The sequence below is a fragment of the Lycium barbarum genome, chromosome 11, assembly GCF_019175385.1.
Source record: "Lycium barbarum isolate Lr01 chromosome 11, ASM1917538v2, whole genome shotgun sequence".
In the NCBI taxonomy this organism is placed as follows: Eukaryota; Viridiplantae; Streptophyta; class Magnoliopsida; order Solanales; family Solanaceae; genus Lycium; species Lycium barbarum.
The window spans coordinates 111,051,581-111,071,026 of NC_083347.1; the positions used below are offsets into that span (position 1 = coordinate 111,051,581).

General features: G+C 37.9%; 3 protein-coding genes across 3 annotated transcripts; 2 read left to right on the forward strand and 1 right to left on the reverse strand.

Annotated features, from left to right (window-relative positions):
• The first annotated feature begins 452 nt into the window (after positions 1 to 452).
• Positions 453 to 6,176, forward strand: LOC132618137 (putative late blight resistance protein homolog R1B-8). Its single transcript, XM_060333206.1, has 3 exons — positions 453 to 920; positions 3,224 to 5,417; positions 5,954 to 6,176. Exons 1-2 carry the CDS (start codon positions 510 to 512, stop codon positions 5,408 to 5,410), a joined length of 2,598 nt encoding a protein of 865 aa, XP_060189189.1. The 5' UTR covers positions 453 to 509; the 3' UTR covers positions 5,411 to 5,417; positions 5,954 to 6,176.
• Positions 6,177 to 8,315: 2,139 nt separating this feature from the next.
• LOC132617239 (protein RECOGNITION OF PERONOSPORA PARASITICA 7-like) lies at positions 8,316 to 11,585 on the reverse strand. The gene is made up of 2 exons (XM_060332210.1): positions 10,531 to 11,585; positions 8,316 to 10,286 (listed from the first exon to the last, which is right to left on the reverse strand). Exons 1-2 carry the CDS (start codon positions 11,513 to 11,515, stop codon positions 8,527 to 8,529), a joined length of 2,745 nt encoding a protein of 914 aa, XP_060188193.1. The 5' UTR covers positions 11,516 to 11,585; the 3' UTR covers positions 8,316 to 8,526.
• Positions 11,586 to 11,718: 133 nt separating this feature from the next.
• Positions 11,719 to 15,139, forward strand: LOC132620115 (probable disease resistance protein RF9). The gene is made up of 5 exons (XM_060334818.1): positions 11,719 to 11,797; positions 12,441 to 12,514; positions 12,574 to 12,670; positions 12,851 to 13,123; positions 13,491 to 15,139. The coding sequence occupies exons 1-5, from the start codon at positions 11,719 to 11,721 to the stop codon at positions 15,137 to 15,139; spliced, it is 2,172 nt and encodes a 723-aa protein (XP_060190801.1).
• The last annotated feature ends 4,307 nt before the right edge of the window (positions 15,140 to 19,446 follow it).

Consider the following 19,446-nt stretch of genomic DNA (forward strand, 5'->3'; position numbering starts at 1 on the left):
CTCAGCGTTCGTCAACCTCCCGTTTCGACTGCGGGGGTGTGATAAATAATGTAAATATGTAGTCATAAAATATTTTGTAAATCTTCTAATTTAGATTAGTATATTTTGTATCCTAATAGGACATTGTAACTATGGTATGTTTATCAATTCCATCAATGAGAATAATCACGGAATTAATCTCTTTCATGATAACATGAAGGCTATTTTCCTTGCTTTCTTACTTTTTAAACCAGGAAAATAATGTTACATAAGTATTCCCTCGATCTGTTTCAATTTATATATATTACTCCCTCAGAAAGCTTCAAAAAGCTGTTTTCATAATTTTCGCTCCAAATCACTCACAAAATTCAAAAACAGCTCCAATTTATATTTATATAATATCTAAACACAACTCCAATTTCCAAATACCATTTTCAACTTGAAAACAAATAGTACTACTTTTTTCCAAATTTCAGCAGGTTTTTTGTTCATCTCTCTCCATTCACCCAAACAACACTCGGGAAAAAGACATGTTGGAGCTGGCAGTGCGCTTGCTGATACAAAAACTGAATCAGCAATTGTTGGAGAAAACAGTTCTATTTGCTGGAGTAATAAAGCATGTGATCGAGGATCTGCATTTGGAGCTTCAAAGACTTCGTTCCTTTGTCGAGGATGTGTCGTGGAGGCTTAATGAGGACTTTGATTTGAACAAAAAGACAATAAAAACAGTGAACGAAGCTGAAGATGCAGTTGATAAGCTTGTAACTGATGCTAAGTTAATTCAGAACAAAGGAATAATTATAGAGCTTTTTCTTGATATGAAAATTAAGCAGAGTGCAATGAAGATCAAATCAATCACTGACAAGTTAGGGGTACTTCGTCGAAATGGTGCTTATCTCTGTAGTCCCTTTTTAATCAGCGAAGTTCCCGTGGAGAAAGAGGTACACATCAATTCAACCCTTCTCTATTCCTTCATTTCACTATCCAATCGCTGCAAAAAATGAAAAATTGGAATTACCTATGAACTTCGTAGCTAATCTGTCTAAGTTTCTAGTAGCTAATATGATTTTGTGATAATCTATAGCTAAATAGGATTGACAACGGATTTTGCTATTTAGCTACAGGATTTGTCCGTCCCTAATTCTTTTTTTTTTTTTGGTAGTGAATTATGCCCATTAACATATACTCTTTATCAGAGGCGGATCCAACATTTGAATTTTAGGAGTTTTTATAGTGACCTCAAGTTGATATACAATAATAATTGAGTTCACAATAAAATATTTGATAGATACTTTAATAAATATACAGGGTATGAGCAAAAGCTATTGTTTCCGTGAATCCGTAACTAACACACTAAGTAGGCGTTTGGACATGCGATTTCATCTCATGAAATGAAATCAGCGTTTGGACATGCGATTTCATATCTGATTTCATCTCATGAGATGAAATCCCAAATCATCCAAAAAGGCATGATTTGGGATTTGAAATCATGATTTCAAAAAAATATAAATGTAAAACTTGACTCATACGTTTATATTTTATAAAACAAAGACCCATAAGTTGGTAGATATATTGTTCGTACCATGTGTGAGGATTATATTAAAGAGTAGTTACATTACTATTCATGTTAAATTTTCTTTTTTATTGAACTAAAGTTTGATCAATTGATGTTGTATTTTTTAGAAAGGCCTTCTAGTAGCGTATTAATTTTATTATGAACTATGATTTACTCATTTGGTAAGATTGTATAAGAATTGGGAAAATTTTGATGGTTTTCACAACTTGTGGGGTTTTTATGTTTATAAAAAAAACTGCAACTTAAGAAATCCAAATTGCATGTCCAAATATGATTTCATCTCATGAGATGAAATCATGTCCAAACGGCTCCTAAATCCACTACTGCTCTTTATAAATATTGAGGGACTCCTCCCCACCCCCAACCCTCGAGGATGAATGACCTGGTTGGCCACACTCCTAGCACCCTGCTAGCCTTGACAATAGGCTGTCAAATATGGCAATGATGATGGCCCGCCCAACCCGTCTAATTTTTTATGAGTTGGGTTCTAGATAATTTTATATTGGGTTAGTTTTAGCCCAACCCAACATAGCTCATTTTAAAGTGATCTCCAACTTAGCCCAATAATAACCAAATTCTAGCTCATTTTTAAGATTAACTTAAATTTGAGTTTATTGCTTGAGATTTACTTTGTTTTTTTCTATGTATTCACTTTTCCTGTATCATGTATCTTATAAGTTTGTGGTTTGTTTGATATGAAGGAAAATATTTTTAACGAAAAATGTAATTCTCGAAAATATTTTCCACGTAAAATGTTTTCCTCAAAAATATTTTCCACGGAAAATCCGCGAAAATATTTTCGAAAAATGTTTTTCTAGAAAATAGACTCTTCAAAAAAACTGGGTCAAGTTGGGCGGGTCATGACCCAGCCATTTCAGCCCAAGTAATTTTTGGGCCAATTTCAACCCAATCAGCCCATTTGACACCCCTAGCTAATATCAATATTTTTTTTCTTTTCAATCCAGTTAGTCAGGGTTGGCACCCCTCTCGAGTCTTAGAGGCGGATCCAGAATTTTATGTATATAAGTTCTGAATTCTAGAACAGGACAGCTTACTGAACAGTATACATATGACGTGTTTTTTTTTAACATAAATACAAGGTCTATGCTAAAATTATTGGTTCTGCCAAACGCATCAGTTATATTGTAGCTCCGCCCCTGTAATGGGTTTAGGCCATCACTCGACACGGTAGCAGTTAGTCATGCATGACACCTCTCATGGGTCTAGGCCCCCACTCTGGTTGCAGTCAGCATGGGCCAATCTACTGTGGTACCAATTGTTATAGATTGAACAGCCTAACTCAGAAAACTATCTTATTGAGTGAGCGCCAGTTCTGCCTATAAACCCATTACTTATACTCATACAATCAATTGAGGGACTCAACTGGTTCACAACGATCTCAGAAATAAGAATCTTTTCTAAGACTTAAGAATCAAAATTTTGCGGTACATTTCTGGTTTCCATTTTAAAAGGTTAGCGATGTTATCAGCATTGAAATTCATTACTGGACAACCTTGTAGAAACAGTTGCACATCCTTCTTTCCTTGACAGCTGAATTGAAACATTTGTATATCCTTCTATGTAGTTTGTTAAAAATGTAAAGTATTTTAGTTTTCGATTTTGCTTAAACTCACAGGTCTAGTCTCAACTAATCATTCTTTATCTTAGGCACCTATAGTGGAGGAAGATGAAGTGGTAGGCTTTGACGGGGAGGCAAATGAAATAGTGAACCGTCTAGTTGACAGATCAACTGGTCTGGAGGTTATCCCAATTGTTGGCATGCCTGGTCTTGGCAAAACGACACTGGCAAATAAGATTTTCAAGGATATCAGGGTTGAACGTAAGTTTCCTATACGTATCTGGATCTATATTTCTCAGTCGTACAATAGAAGGGAGTTATTTCTCAACATCATCAGAAAGTGCAGCCAAAACACCATAAGACATCATGAAATGACTTTTGAGGTTCTAGTTAATCAAGTACGCAAATTGTTGGAGAAAAAAAAATGTTTGATAGTCTTGGATGACTTATGGACATGCGCAGCCTTGGATGATATTGGAAGTGCTTTGCGAAGAAATGACAGAGGTAGTAGAATCTTGTTAACCACTCAAGATACATCTGTGGCTAACTACTGTCATCAACATCCTCACTATTTAAAATTATTACCAGATAGTGAATGCTGGAAGTTAATAAAAAAGAAGGTTCTCCACAAGGATAAATATTGTCCCCCGGACTTGGAACAACTTGGGAATTGCATAGCTAAGAAATGTATGGGACTACCCTTTGCAGCATTGGTGATTGCAAAAGCTTTAAATGGTAAAGGAGAGACAAGAGCTGAGTGGGAACAAGTGCATCAAAGAGTGAGTGAAGACATCACTAGTAGAGATTTTGAGATAACCAAGAGATTGTTGCAAACGAGTTATGACAGTTTGGATCTTGACTTGAGGGCTTGCTTCTTATATTGTGGTGTTTTTCCTAGAGGTTTTGAGATCCCTGCATGGAAGCTAGTCCGGCTGTGGATTGCTGAAGGGTTGATCACTGAAGGACTCCATGTCAACGATACCCTTGAAAATATAGCAGACCATTACTTGGATGAACTTGCACGCATGAACCTAGTGATGGTTAGTCAGTGGTCCTCCGATGACAGAATCAAAACATTTCATGTTCATGACATAATACATGAATTTTGTAGGCAAAAAGCTAGTGAGGAAAATCTATTCCAAGAAGTAAAAGTAGGAGTTGAGCTTTCTTTCCCTAGAAAAGGTGAACTAGCTAAGTACCGTCGCCTTTGCATTAATTCATCAGTGGTGGAATTTGTTTCTACGAAACCTTACTCCGAAAGTATCTCGTCATTCTTATGTTTTTCATCTGAGAATATTATGATTTCCCCAAATGAAGTCGCAATAATCTCAAAAGCCTTTCCACTAGCCAAGGTATTTGATGTTGAATCCGTCAAATTTGATTGCTTCTCTCCAAAGTTTTTACGGTTATATCATTTAAGGTACATTGCTTTTTCAAATGACTCAATAAAGGTACTGCCTAAATTCATAGGGGACCTTTGGAATCTACAGACTCTTATAGTGGTGACACAACAAAAGACTATTGATATACAAGCAGATATATTTAACATGCCAAAACTAAGGCATCTTCATACAAATGCCTCTGCTAAATTGTGTTCCCAAAAATCCAGCAAACTTGTCTCTGTACATGGTTCATTACAGACCTTGTCTACAGTAGAACCTGAAAGTTGTACAGAACATGTTGTAGCGAGGTGTCAAAACATGAAGAAGTTAGGTATTCGCGGGAAAATAGCAGTGCTTCTTGGAGCCAACAAACCTGGAAAAATATTCAATGTTAACAAGCTAAAGTGCCTTGAGAAATTGAAGCTGATAAATGATGATAATTTAACAGGCCTGGAGTTGCACCTTCCTTCGGAAAATAATTTCCCCAAGAGTTTGAGAAAGCTGACTTTATCAGGTACCAGTTTGGACTGGAAATATATGGGTATACTGGGGAAGTTGGAGGAACTTGAAGTCCTCAAACTGAAAGAAAATGCGTTCGTGGGAAGTGTTTGGGTGTCAACCGAAGGCGGTTTTCCTTCTCTTGAGGTCTTGTGGATTGAAAGGACAGATCTAATTTCATGGGGAGCTTCTAGTAATCACCTCCCGAGATTAAAGAGGCTTGTTCTTATTCACTGTGACAAGCTTGCGGAAGTCCCTATTGAACTTGCTGACATACGCAGCCTGAGAAGGATAGAATTGGTGGATACAACCAGTGAAGCAACTGAATGTGCTCGGAGAATAGAATCCTGCAGTAAATGCATTGAGTTCAAGCTTTCCATCTCTGATTCCAACTAGACAAAAGGTTCTATTCTTCCTGTGATTCAGATTTACATTTCATTTGATTAGGAGCTTTTCTCAGCTCAATCCTGGTTACATTCATATTTAAGAGAGATAATGGACCAAAACACACCTGAACTATACCTTTTCACGAGTTTCAAACTCCAACTATCAGTTGTTCCCTTTTCCTACCTGAACTGATAGTTGGCCTAGTCAGCTTTGATGTGTGTTTTAATACATAGATGGTGATAGTTCAGCTAGAAAAGAGAACAACTGATAGTAGGGGTGTAAAACTTGCGAAAAAGCGATAGTTCATGTGCGTTTTTGACCATTAACTCTTTTCAATATCATAGGGAAGATTGACATAGTAAAATTCATAAATACATCGAAACACCATTACACCAGAGAGCAGTCACTGTGCTTCTGCAGTTGCGATGTCCAGAAATTGAAATATTCAATAAGTTAGTTACACAATTGTGGACATAGGATTGTTTCATATCGACAATTTAAAGTCTTCAACAGATTATGTTCACACTAATGGAATGTTTTTGGTTCTTGCAGCTCTTCTCAAGGCTTTTAATGGATGGGGCTTTGCTGCGTCTGTGGCGGACACAGGATTTTTTATAATCATGGGTGCTCAACTATTTTTAATCTGGAAATTGCTACTGAAACTGGGTGCCCTGTTAATATATTTGTATGAATTACTATTTTTTTTTTTTCTATATAATAAATAGAGTTTGGCTCCAAAAGCAATGTCCACTATTGTGCTACGAACCAAGTGCGGATATAGCTGGTTTTCATCAGCATATGACGTCGATGGTCTGGTGCATTTATCTTGCTGGTATGTTTGGATTTTTGGTACTGCTGTGATACTTGGGTTAGTGTAGAAGCGGATGTAACATACTCTCATACCAATACTAGGTTCAGATCGACCCCGAGCATAAATTTATATATGTAAAAATTCACGAAAATGGCAACAAATAGTAGATATGAGCCCATAGCTTTAAAGATACAAGAGTTCAATACTAAGAATCTTATATATTGAACCTTGTTCAATACTAAGAATCTTATATATTGAACCCAAAAAACTTAAATCCTAAATCCGTCTCTGGGTAAGTGTGCTGCTAAGTTTTTCCATTTCATCAATTGTGTTATTCAAACCTAAAGTTACTCGGTCCTACACTGAGCCAATTAAGCCAGTGTTAGATGGTTCGTTTGACCGAGGAGAAGTACAGGTACTCTTTGTGTGCTTAATTTTCACTGGGTGTTTTTTTTTTTATGGACTGGTATTAAACTTTTGCCCGTTTGATATAGTAGTGCATATACCTGCCAGAACGTCTCCTCCTCCTCCTTCCTCCTTCCAAGAAAAAGAGCGAATTTTTGCTTGACAACTACTTGCTGAAGCAAGAATGATGTAAGGAACCACTAATGTTGGTACAGATGAAGAGCTTGTTGTGTTATTGTGCCTATAGATGAATATTTTGAAAATTCTTATTAATTGGACAACACGAGCAAGTCCTGATTATCCGTCTTGTGAACATTTTATTCCAAAGTTGAGACTCAATAAGTATGTAAGTCGGGAGGATCTATCATGACTCCTGCCATGGCGGGCCTTTTAATTCGCCAGGATGTGCTGCCAAATTCTAACTTGCAAGCTCCGAGTTCTTTTTTGAGGATCCAACACGGGTGCTGCAACATTTTGGGAGGTCAAAAATAAAAAATAAAAAAAATCCAAGTTCTTACTTAAGCTATTTTGCTAAACATATTTAAACGGGGTCAAACTTAAATAGTGGTACGGAAGTATCCTATCTGTGCAAATCACCCACAAGTCCTGTACTTAGATTACCTTGGTAAGCCTTAATCTTCCTAATTACTTGGTTAATACAACCACATGCAAAGGAAGGAAATGAAAGTTATCATTACAATCCCAAAAAAAAAAAAAGGGTATGAAGAAGCTAATCTAGCCTATTGCTCTTCTAAATAGGTAATACACTATATTTGCAACCCTACTTTTTACCTTGAATTGGTCCAAATATGCGGAATTTCTTACTTTATGTGGAGGATTAGATCTTGTAACTGGGGCCTGCGGCTGACTGATATTGCCGATCACCATTTAGCTATATCATTTATTTTTCTCGATGTTGTTCATATGTATAGAACAAATGTCGATATTGGGCACAGTATGAGGGCAAACGTCTAGATATAGGAATAAACTGTAAAGAACACTGAAGGAAGATAAAGTGGAGGCTCAAATTACTAGTGAAATTCTGGATAAATAAATGCTTTATAAAAGTTGCTACTTTCCCTTGAGTTGCTATTTGATTTTTTTGAACAGGAACATATGTTTGATGGTTATTAATTTTTATATAATTTCCCTTCAGAACTTTATGTCTAGATTGAATTCACATCAGTCTGAAGTTGGATAATTCCTCTGTGTTCAGCTATTTTATAGTCTCCTATTCTATGTTTCAAGTTAATCACTATTTGCAGGACGCTTTTTTTCTTAATGATCGAGAAATCCTTTTGGAGTCAACTCTTAGGATCAACTGCAGCTTTCGAAACTTTAGGATAATAAGCCTGCCCATTTACCCTTTTCCACTTAAATTCCAAGCTTAACTCACATAGCGCAGGGCTCGAACCTGTGACCTAAGTCACAAGTCTCTCAACCTTTGCCACTTGAAGTAAACCCTGGGGTGCCATTTGCAGGATATATTGTAATGGCAAAGCTAATTTCAACTGTAAACAGTTCACCAAGTTCTAGGTGTTGCATTTCTTTTGATAAATTGATCCTCGAAAATCTTACTGTCTAAAGCAACAATCATATGAAAGCAAAAAGAGCAGTAACCAGTAAAATTAACTAGTAAAATTGAAAAGAGCAGTATAATAAGAAGTCTTACTGGAAATGCAAAAAGAGGAAAGAGGATTAGAAAATATTGTTTCAGCAATGCCTTATTAATAGTTATCAAACTGAATGATAGCTCATTATGAACTTATGGGAGTTTCATTTCCCTAGTGGCGGAGCCTGAATTTTTACTACAGGAATTCAAAATATAAGAGAAGTAAACACACAAAGAAGCTAAGGGGATTCAACATCTACTATACAACAACAACAACAACAACAATATGCCTTACCCCTACCTTTGTGGGGTAGAGAGGCTGTTTCTGATAAACCCTCGGCTCAACAATGATTTTAACCTTCTAAATATAGTGTATTTCTTCGCCGAAGGGGGTCCGGTTTCTGAACCACATTCCGCTCCCTTTGGGGAGCCCATATGCCCTTCCCTTTCAGGCCAAATGATCTCCAACGAATGCCCGGAAGCACGGATTTGCAGACATTTAGGGAGGATTTCCAGTTTGCTGCAGTTACTAATTTTTAGGGTGGAAAGTTGAGGCATGGCTTTATCTTCCACCATCCATTTTTCGAGGAAGGGCAAATTTAAGAGTTCTAAGCGTTTGAATTTTGGGAAACCCAAAGCAGAACAGGCCATCACCTTCCCCGTATAAGCATCATCAGAGAGGACTAGGCCCCCTAAATTAGGGAGTTTCTCCAACATCGACATTGGATCTTCTCTAAGATCAGATTTCTTGAGAATTAGCTGAGTGAAACTTTGGGAGATTTTTGCATATGATGGCAAGCATCCAATATATCCCTCAAAGTGTATGATTCGACCAGCAGGACACTGTAACAATTGTCGAAGAACTGAATGCCTTTCCTCTGCATAGCAATCCATATTTATGATGTCAATGGAAGAATGCAGCAAATTATTTGAAGTTGTTTTCATGTAATTGGTGATTGACTCGAAGTCCTCAAAATTCCCTTCCACCTTCACTGTCAAGTGCCGGAGTTTACAAAGTTTCAAGACATCGTTAGCTCTGCACAATCCTGTGTTGAAGTTCACCAGGGTTTCAAGTTCCGTCAAGCTATCCAATCGCAATTTTTCTCCTTTTGGAGTTCGAAATCTCAGTGGAAGATACAAATGGTTCAATCTCACCAGCTTCTCTAGCACGTTTGCAATTTTCACTTCGGATGAATCTTTCACTCTCAAGTCAAGAATTTGCAAGTATGACGACAATTGGCTAATAGATGACGGCAATCCCTCCAGGACACACCCTTTAAAACTCAAATATCTCAATAGCACCAGGTCAAATATGCCCGGCGGTAATTTTTGCCCTTGAAAATCAATCCTATCAAAATCAAGAATCCTGAGTACTCTGAACTTCTTAAGATTAAGCATTTCAGCCGGCCAAACAAATTCTTTTTCTTCTATCAGCTTGTTTCCAACAATACGAAGAGTCCTAACTTTTTCAGCAACTTGAGGACCCACAACTACTCCATAATCCCCAAGTGATATCACTAGTCGATGTGATTCAATCGAGGAGAGTGAACAGTCGCTTTGCTTTAAATCTATGACTTTAAGAAAACGTTTTCGTTCACCACTTGAGAGACATAATTTCTCAATACCTTTAACGATACTGCAACCCTTGAATTTTTGGGTGAAAGGGACTTCCTCTTCTTGCACCTCTACCAAGCCCTTAAGTTCCAGCTCTCTCAGATATTGTTCTGTCACGTCCATCATTCTCTTCCCTCTATCACATTCTCGTGTTGACAATAAGCATTCAATCATCCACAAATGGGACAACCTTTCGGGATCTATCACTTGATCTTCTAAGAAAAGACCCAAGTAAAAGAAACACGGTTTCAAGTGGGCTGATAATTCATTATAAACTGTAGAAAAGAATTTGGACATACATGTTTGGGTGTATTTATGCACCATATTCCACTCTGTATTTTCAGATGCCAAGAACAATGCAAGTTCCTTGATAAGCTGTGGTAGATCCCCACAAGTTTTTACCGTTTCCTTCCCCTTATTTATCATTTCGTCCGTTAAAGATCCTACAAGAATGACATGAATCAGATACGTGGTTGGGATGAAAGAAAACAAACTAAGTCTATGCAAACTACATGACACTTCACTTGTAATTATACCACTTTAAGAGTATTGGTGTGGCAGAAGTCATTTCCCATGGAAACTATCTTGTCGGGAAAATGTTTTCTTCTAACGTTAGATTGGTGGCTGGAACTCTTTTATTAAGAGTATAAAAATATAATATAAACTTAAGATAGAAAATGAACATACCTGGATGTCGCGAAGTGTACACCTCCGTAAACAAAGCCCAGCTATCATCCTCGTTCAAGGGCTTCATTTTATGGATGTATTGCTTTGGAGATATATATTCTGCTATATATCCTGCTCGAGTAGTTACCAGTATTTTGCTGCCCGTCTCGACTCGTGGCAAGTTTGTGCTCAAGGTTTCCCAAGCTTCAATGGACCGTACATCATCTAGCACAATTAGGCTTTTCTGGAACACTTTGTGTGTCAGACTTTCCTGGGAAAGAACAGATTCATGTATTTTTTGAAGTATGTCTCCACCGGATACATCAATCCAGCTGAGGCGAGACCCAAACTCCTTACAAACAATTGGATCATGGTATATCAACTTAGCAAGAGTCGTTTTGCCTGAGCCAACAACTCCGCATATTGGGATTATTGGGACCGGAAATTGGGAGGACGACGACTCAGGGATGTCTGATCTGGTTCCAGATAATAGAACTTGGCCCAATTTCTCTTTGTCTTTTTCAAGCCCAAATAGGCTGTTCATTTGAACTTCATCTCCAAATAGGTTGTTGGGCAAAACAGGACGACCGCTCTTTTTACCTTGACCGTAGAAGTTTCTCATTTTACCGCGATCTTTTTCTTTGGCAGCATCTTCAAGGATCTCATCGGAAATTTGCTCAATCTTGGACCTGATTTGCTGGAGTTCATTAGCAATTTCAATGCCTCTCATAAATATCGTTTTGATGCCTTTAAGTATTCCTGTTTTTGTTGACGAGTGATAAGTTTCGATGATATCCACGACCTGATAAGTAAGGTATCCAAGTCGCCATACTTTGTCTTCGAATCCGCTTATGCATTGTATGTCTCCTTTCAAAAGTTGTATCTGATTCAGCTCTCCCTGTATAGCATATAAATGGTCGTTCACTATAGACAATCGTGCTGTTTCTTTTGCCAGAACTGAAAATCGAAGCCTTTCCACAGCTGGCCGGAGCTCTAGCTCCGACATTGTGGTCAACGATTGGTTCAGTAAGGTGTCGCCTGGTTTTCCAGGATCAAAACCCACTTTTAAGTTTAAGATCTAGGCCAGTTGATATTAATTTAAACAAAAAAAGAAGTTCTCTTGACCCAGAAAAAAAGGAGACAGGTCTTACTAGGGCAATTTGCAGGATTGCCCTTAGTTGGGGTGGTCTTTAATTTTTACCCCTCAAAATGGTGGTCTTTAAATTCAGCTCTTCAAGCAGAATTTGGCCTGCACAGGCAGAATTTTTGCCCGTGCAAATTCTGCCTGGTGAAAATCTGCCTTGAGATTTTTATTTTTTTTAATTAAGCTGGGGTTCGAACCCACAACCTTGAGGTGTTAGGCGAGGGGTAAAATTTAAAGACCACCAATTTGAAGGGCAAAAATTAAAGACCAGCCCAAATAAAGGGCAATCCGTGCAAAAAAAAGCTTTCTTTTTGTCGGTACCAACTTTTTACAAACATAACCATAGTTTAGCTACCCGTAATTTTTGTCCAAATTTTATTTTTGCTTTAAAAATGACTGACTTGTCAATTACATTTGAAAAGGGTAGTTAAACTTTAATTGTCCCCTAAAAAACTGGTCATGCTATCTAATTTATCCCTTATAATTGCTCAAGCTTGTGGTACTTCATTCTGTGAAGATCAAAAGAGAAAATACGTACAAGGCAGATCAATAAGTAAAAGTCAATCAACTCTTTGCCACAATATATATTACTCCCTCTGTTTCAATATATATCTGTTAAAAAAGAATTCCTCTTTCATTTTTTGGCAACTTTGTAATTCTAACTTTTCACATGACATATTTAAGATCTAAAAATTAAAGGTCATTTTAATACATTCTATATATATTTAATTTAAAACCACAAGATTCAAAAGTTTACTTTTTTAAACTCCGTGCAAGTCAAAACTAGACAAGCAAATTGAAACGGAGGGAGTACCTCAATACCACTACCGCAAATCCAAGGAGAAGAGCTACTTTAAGCAGGTGAGTAATATTCTTGTGAATGAACTTGTCTTTTTTTTTTTTTTTCACTCTTCTTTTAGTGCAAGCTTAGACTGATATTAAGAATTTGCAGGTTTATTAAGCCAAAGAATAGCTTTGAGGATCAAGGCAATGGCGGAACTAGTTCTCCTCCTCGCGGTTAGAATGCTCAGACAGTTGACCTTGGCTGAAGAAACAGACTTAGTTGGAGCAAACAGCGATATCAGCGATATTGCTCAATCTCTCGAGGATTCCCTACGAAATCTATCAGCAGATACTCAGATGCTAAGCGACGGAGCGAGGGACATCGTGGACCTGGTTTATCAGATCGTGGATGAAATCGAAAAAATTGGTCTTTTGGCAAGATCCAGTGGCTCCGGGAGAAGATCATCTGTGATTCGGTTGTTATAGAAGACATATGCTCCATTGATGATTGGCAGAGACTACGTTTGGCTGTGGGAGCTAACGGTAGCAGAATACTGGTTACAACTCGAGCAAGAGAAGTAGCGGAAAACATCATTCAGACGTGTTACATACATGAGAAGAGGCCTTTAACAGAAGAACACAGTTGGGACTTACTAAAAAGGGCAGCATTTCCCGGAAAGGATCCAGGTATATCATGTTACAATTAAAGAGATGAAGTACAATAAGAGTATAAAACACTCTTTTGTTTGTTACTTGCAAGATTTCTAAATAATGCATTTATCATGTAAATTCTATAGAGAACGAAAAAGTAGATTGTCCAATATAAGAGAGAAAAGGGATATTCTATTACCATTAACAAAGCCAGGATTCTAATAAGGGGATTCAAAAAATGCTACAACTGCTATTTGAATATGTATTTTCAAAATTTCATATATGTATAACCAACATTGCTTTTTACCCTATTAATGTAGTCTAGCTTACCGACGAACTGAATCCCTTTCATTGCATGTACCTTTCAGTGCCTATAACATATGGTCTTTCCCTTTTACAGAAGCTGAAATCAAATCATCGATGGAGAAAATTGGTAGGGAACTAGTAAAACAGTGTGAAGGTATACCAGGCGCGATTATTGCACTTGCAAAACTATTGGCAAAGAAGGATGAAAAAGAGTGGGAGATCGTGCAAAAAAATGCCCGATCACATCTATACAATGTTATGACTCCAAGTTATGATGATCTATCAGATCATTTGAAACTGTGTTTTCTCTACTTGAGCCATTTTAGAGAAGACCCGGAGATAGAACCAGAGAAATTATCTCACTTATGGACAATTGAAGGATTGATATCATCACGTGAATGTGGAAGAATGATGACACTCTTGGACTTAACACAAGAGATTTTGATGATTCTAGCACATAAACGCATGATTGACGTGGAACAACTAGTTGATGTCAAGTCCTGCCGCCTTGTTGGACTAATGGGAGATATGTGCCTCTTGAAAGCGGAAGAGAGGAGCCTTTTGAAGGTCATTGATTTACGAAGCGGAGATATTCCGCCTTCATTTTCTTTTGGCACAACTCGTCGTATAGTCATTTATCTCGGGAAGCATAGTCCTCAATTCACACCCGAATTAGCTGGAAAACTCCGGAGTCTTCGAATCATAAGGGCAAATGTGCATCAACAAGTAGAGGAGTTGGTATTTCCGTCCATAATGTTGGAACTCAAGAAATTCAAGGCACTCAGGATTCTTGATTTCGACAACATAGACTTCCGAGGGAGGAAACTACCAGTAGGTATTTTCGCTCTATCACTCTTGAGGTACCTAAGTTTCAAAGGATGTTTCCTAGACGCGTTGACATCATCTATCAGGAACTTGACATTCTTGCAAGTCCTTGATTTGAGAATCAAAGATTCATGCAAGATTATCATCCCAAATGCGCTGCAGAGGATGGGAGGATTGCAGCATCTCTATCTTCCACCAGCATTCCAAATGAGAAATGGCAAAAAGTTTCGATTGGATAAATTGACAAAGCTTCAGACACTTACGAACTTCACCTCAAATGCGTGTGAAATTTGCGATCTCTTCAAATTGACAAAAGTCCGCGACCTACATACTAAGATCGAAGGGAGCCATGAGGACCTTCAGTCAATAACCAGCCATATGAAAGTTGCTCCGGAAAAATGGCTTCGTTCCTCCATTGAAATAAAAAACTTTGACTGTTATACAGAAACGAGGCATGATGTTTTGCGGCAGTTATTGGCACTCGGTGTTCCACCGATATTATCCTTCGAGGGTTGTATTGGCCACCTGCCACGATACAATCTGATCTCCGAAAGATTCACAGAGATAGTCCTTAGTAGCGCGCAACTTAAGGAAGATCCAATGACAACTTTTGAAAAGCTTCCGAGACTACGGCGTCTAGTACTTCATGATGATGCTTTTATAGGGACAGAGATGGTTTGTTCTGCTTCAGGTTTCCCCGAGCTCAAACATTTGGAACTCTCGAATTTGTTCTTCTTGGAGAAATGGACTGTCGAAGACAAGGCCATGTCAAGACTTTCTCATCTCAAAATCAATAATTGCGAGAAGCTATTGCTCCCAGATGGTTTAGAATTTCTTTCTACTCTCCAAGAAATCAAGACTGAAAATATGCCTAAACCATTTGAAGTAAGTCTTCATAAGAGATATGGCAAATCTTCTTGATTAATTAGCTTTCATAGCAATCATGTATGAATATTCGGACATTGGGTATTTGCTACCTCCGATCAGCATAGGCACCGGGTAAATGGGAAGAAATCACCTAATGTATTTTGCCTTTGTCGAGACTTGAACATGAGACGCTATGGTTCACCTCTCACTTCATTGACCACTAAGCTATACCCTTGGATGCGTAATAATACGTTGCTCTTCTTGTATCCGTGTGAGTTCTTTTGCAATAGGAATTCTAATATTCTATTCCTTCAAATCTTCACATGCATACATGATATTACAATCTAAATTACATAAAATTCTCCTACAATTTCACGCTCTTTCTTTTCTTTTCTTTTCTTTTCTTTTCTTTTCTTTTCTTTTCTCTTGTAATTTAATTTTTAGTATTGTGATGCACAATCCTTTTTAACTTTAAAACTTTAACTTGAGATACACTTCCCTACCCAAATTCACTACTAAAAAGCTATCAAAATCGACCTCCAGAAACCAACCTCAAAAGAAGTCTGAAAAAATTGACCTCCGAAGGTCGGTTTTTGCAAGGATTTTTTTTTAAAGGAACCGACCTTCAGAGGTCGGCTTTTTTTTTTTAATTAAAATCCTACCTCAGGAGGTCGGTTCTTTTTTAATAACTTTTTTTTTTTTTGCAAAATATCGACCTCAAGAGGGTTGTTGTTGCAAAAAAAAAAAAAAAATGAGGTCAATTTTCTCGCAAAAAAAATGAATTTGAAGAGTACAAATGTTATACCCCGTACATTTATACGACAAATTACCCGCAAGCAAATCGACTCAAGTTAAAGACGGGATCATTTTCGGGCACGAAGTAGAAATCTTTAATTTCCGGTTTCTATTAGAACATGAATTGCTTATAAATTTTACTTAGTGTATAAATATTAATGGATATTAGGGATTAATTAACCATGATTAGATTATTAAGTGGGGATTAAAAATTAATTATTCACTAATTAGGCACTAGTGGTCGTGTGGCCCCACCAAGACATGTGGCCAAATTTGATGGGCTCAAGCCATGAGTGGGACATGTGTCCAACTAGTAGGCATGATATTTAAGTCAAATTGATGACTAAGGAACTCATTTATCATCTTTCAAACTTGAGAAAACTTAGAGTTAGAGAGAAGGGCTCTCAAGCTTAGAGAGAGAGAGAGAAGTTCCCGGAGCCACTATTCAAGGCGGCGCCACTGTTCACGGCGCCACTATTCATGGTGGCGCACTGTTCACGCGCACTGTTCATGCCGCGCACTGTTCACGCGCCACTGTTCACGGCCAAGAGGAGAAAAATCCAACCCCATTTCTAGCCTTCCCAAAAATAATTCCTTGGTGTTAACCCACTATTTGGAGATCCCTAAGTAGCGTGGAAGCATTATTGGAGCGATCAAACCATCCATTTTTGTAAATCGCAAACCCTAACTTTCTTGTGGAGTAAAGAACAAAGGTAAGAATTTCTATTGTTTTATGGGCTATAAATGTTTTATGCATATTGTGGTATGTTAATATGGATGAAATTAGTGAAATATTGTATGTTGGAAGTGGGTTGTGTGCTTGGGGAGCTAGCCGTGTAAATGGGTGTGTGATTGGGTTAATGAATAAAATTTTTGTAGCATGTTTGATTGTTGTAGAGTGGAGAAGAGAATAAAAATCATCAATATATGTGTATGTGTGTAGTGTGGCCGTGTATAGCCCCAATGTTTGGCAAAGGATGAATCAATATCGCTTAGTGTTTTAGTTGTCGTCGTTATGAATTCTAGTTTGGAAATGAGAGTTTAATGTCCCAAATTAATATGGTGAATGTTGCGGACTGATTTGGAGAATTTTGTGAAATTAATGCAATCTTTATATTTATGAGAATTATATCGTTATAGTGTGGATTGTTGATACAAATCATGACTTAAAAATGAGGAATGTGGTAAAGGGGCTGCTCTCGGTTTTTGGGGCTGTTTTCGGCCCAATTTGGAGAAATTGTTGGATCGTTGAAAATATTATGTGAATTGCTTAGAATGTTCTTGAATGTTGTTAGTATGGGTTTGGGTTAGTATTTGATTGTATAGGCGTTGATGTTGGCTTGAAGGTAAGCCGTTGAATTGAATATTTGGAAAGTTGTCGAATGATGAAAAAGAGAGTATTAATGTAATATTGTCTTTCGGATTGGTTATTGGAGTTGCTAGGTTGGTTATTGTGGTTGTTGTTGTTGATTTTGAGCGAGTTAAATTCTCGGGTTGGCCTATTTACAGGGGAAATGCTGCCGAATTTTCTGTAGAATTTAATGTTAGTTTGGAATGAATGGCTTAAGTGCCTATGTTTAATATTGGATATTCGTTGGCATATTTGTAGACCTTGGGGAGCCCGAGGCGTAGATTGGGATTTACTTTAGATTGGCTATCTTGGAGTGCGTACGAGGTATGTAAAGCGCAACCCTTCTTTCTTTTGGCATGCCTTAGTTTTCAATAGGCTAGATTATAAGCCTTGAGGAAAATTCTAAGATTCGAAATCCGAGCATGTTATGACCCTTATGTATCCCTTGACACTCTTATGTATGATTTGATGAAATATGAACCATTATGTCTTTGAAATAATCGCTTTCCGAACTTTGCATAAAAAGATTTCACTTTAAGGAATTTCGAAATTTTTTTGAACGCCATATCTTTCACAGAAAGGCTCGGATTGCTTTGATATGTTCGTAGAAGTTTGTATGGCGTATGATAAGTATGTTTTCCATAGGCGGGCCCGGCACGGGTCAATACCCGTCCGTGGGTCCCGCGACTTTCCTTTATGTAATTCGGACGACTTTTGAAAGAATTTGGTATGATTATCATTTCGAATTTCAAGTATGGTCATTTACTTATATTTGAGTCTATGATAATGATTTTATGCATATGGTTACTCATGACTCTGCTCGTGCGTTCTGTTATATCTTTCGCCGGTTCTGTTATCGTGCGCACTTTGATATACTCCGGAGTTATGCTGTGTTTATGGTTCACCGAGCTACTCGCAAAAGAGGGTCGGGTTCCACCTATATTTGGTGTTATGCTGTGTATGGCGTTATGTTGTGATATGTGACGGGGATACGGAGATTTGAAACATTCTGGTGTTATGCTGTGTTATGGCGCCATCGACGGGCGGGCGACCATATTCTTCTGTACCCTACGCATGACTTACATATTTTTGAAAGTAAACAAATTTTGATATGTTGGATTTATACTTATGTTCTGTACTACTATTTCGTTTATGCCTCAGATTTGTTTCTGTATTTTCTGCTTTGCATACTCAGTACATATTTCGTACTGACCCCCTTTCTTCGGGGGGCTGCGTTTCATGCCCGCAGGTACAGACGCACAGTTTGGTGATCTACCCATTTAGGACACCCTCTTCTGCTGTTTGGAGTGCTCTTCTCATTTCAGAGCACACATTTTGGTATATATATTCGTTCGCTATGTATATATGTATTTGTTCAGGGGCACGGCGGGGCCCTGTCCCGCCATATGATTCGGTTTGTCTGTTTAGAGGTCTGTAGACGTATTTGTGGGTGTGTGTGCCTACTTCTGTACGGATGTGTTTGCATGACTCTATTCGTTATGGCAGCCTTGTCGGCTCGCACATGTATATGTTGTTCTGTTGGCCCTGTGTGGCCTTTGTTGGTATTTGCTGTGTACAGGGTTATTTTGGATAGTCCGAAAAACAAAGGAAACTCTGCCGAAATTTTCTTTGAAAATCTCATAAATATGAAACACCGCCTTGTCGGCTTCTGTTATATGCCTGGATGGGTTTGATATAATCTGAGGCAGTGTTTGATATTTGTGTCGGTATAAGTTATCTGTTTGCCACTCGGATTTGTGATTGTGTTCGGGTGCCCAATTCGGGCACTAGTCACGGCCCACGGGGTTGGGTCGTGACAACAAATAAGAAAAACCAATGTCTTAAACCAACAAGCACTAATGGTCTAGTGGTAGAAATGTATAATTCCACGGTCAAGATGGGGGTTTGATTATCGGGTGGTGCATTTTATAATTGTGTTATTTTAAACCGACCTCCTAAAGTCTGGTTTTTCCAAAAAGCATAAAAAATAAAAATAAAAACCGACACCGTGAGGTTAGAATTTTCCGATCATACTAACCAAGATATTACGGTCCTACCTCTGAGGTAGGTTTTTCACGACGGTTTTAATGGTTTTTTAGTAGTGATATTTCTATTGGAATACAAATTAAAAATGGATAGGTTGTAGTTCGAGTGCCTACGGAAACATCCAAAGAGTGATGCAAGGTACTGTTGGGTTTTAAGTGTTAGATGAATG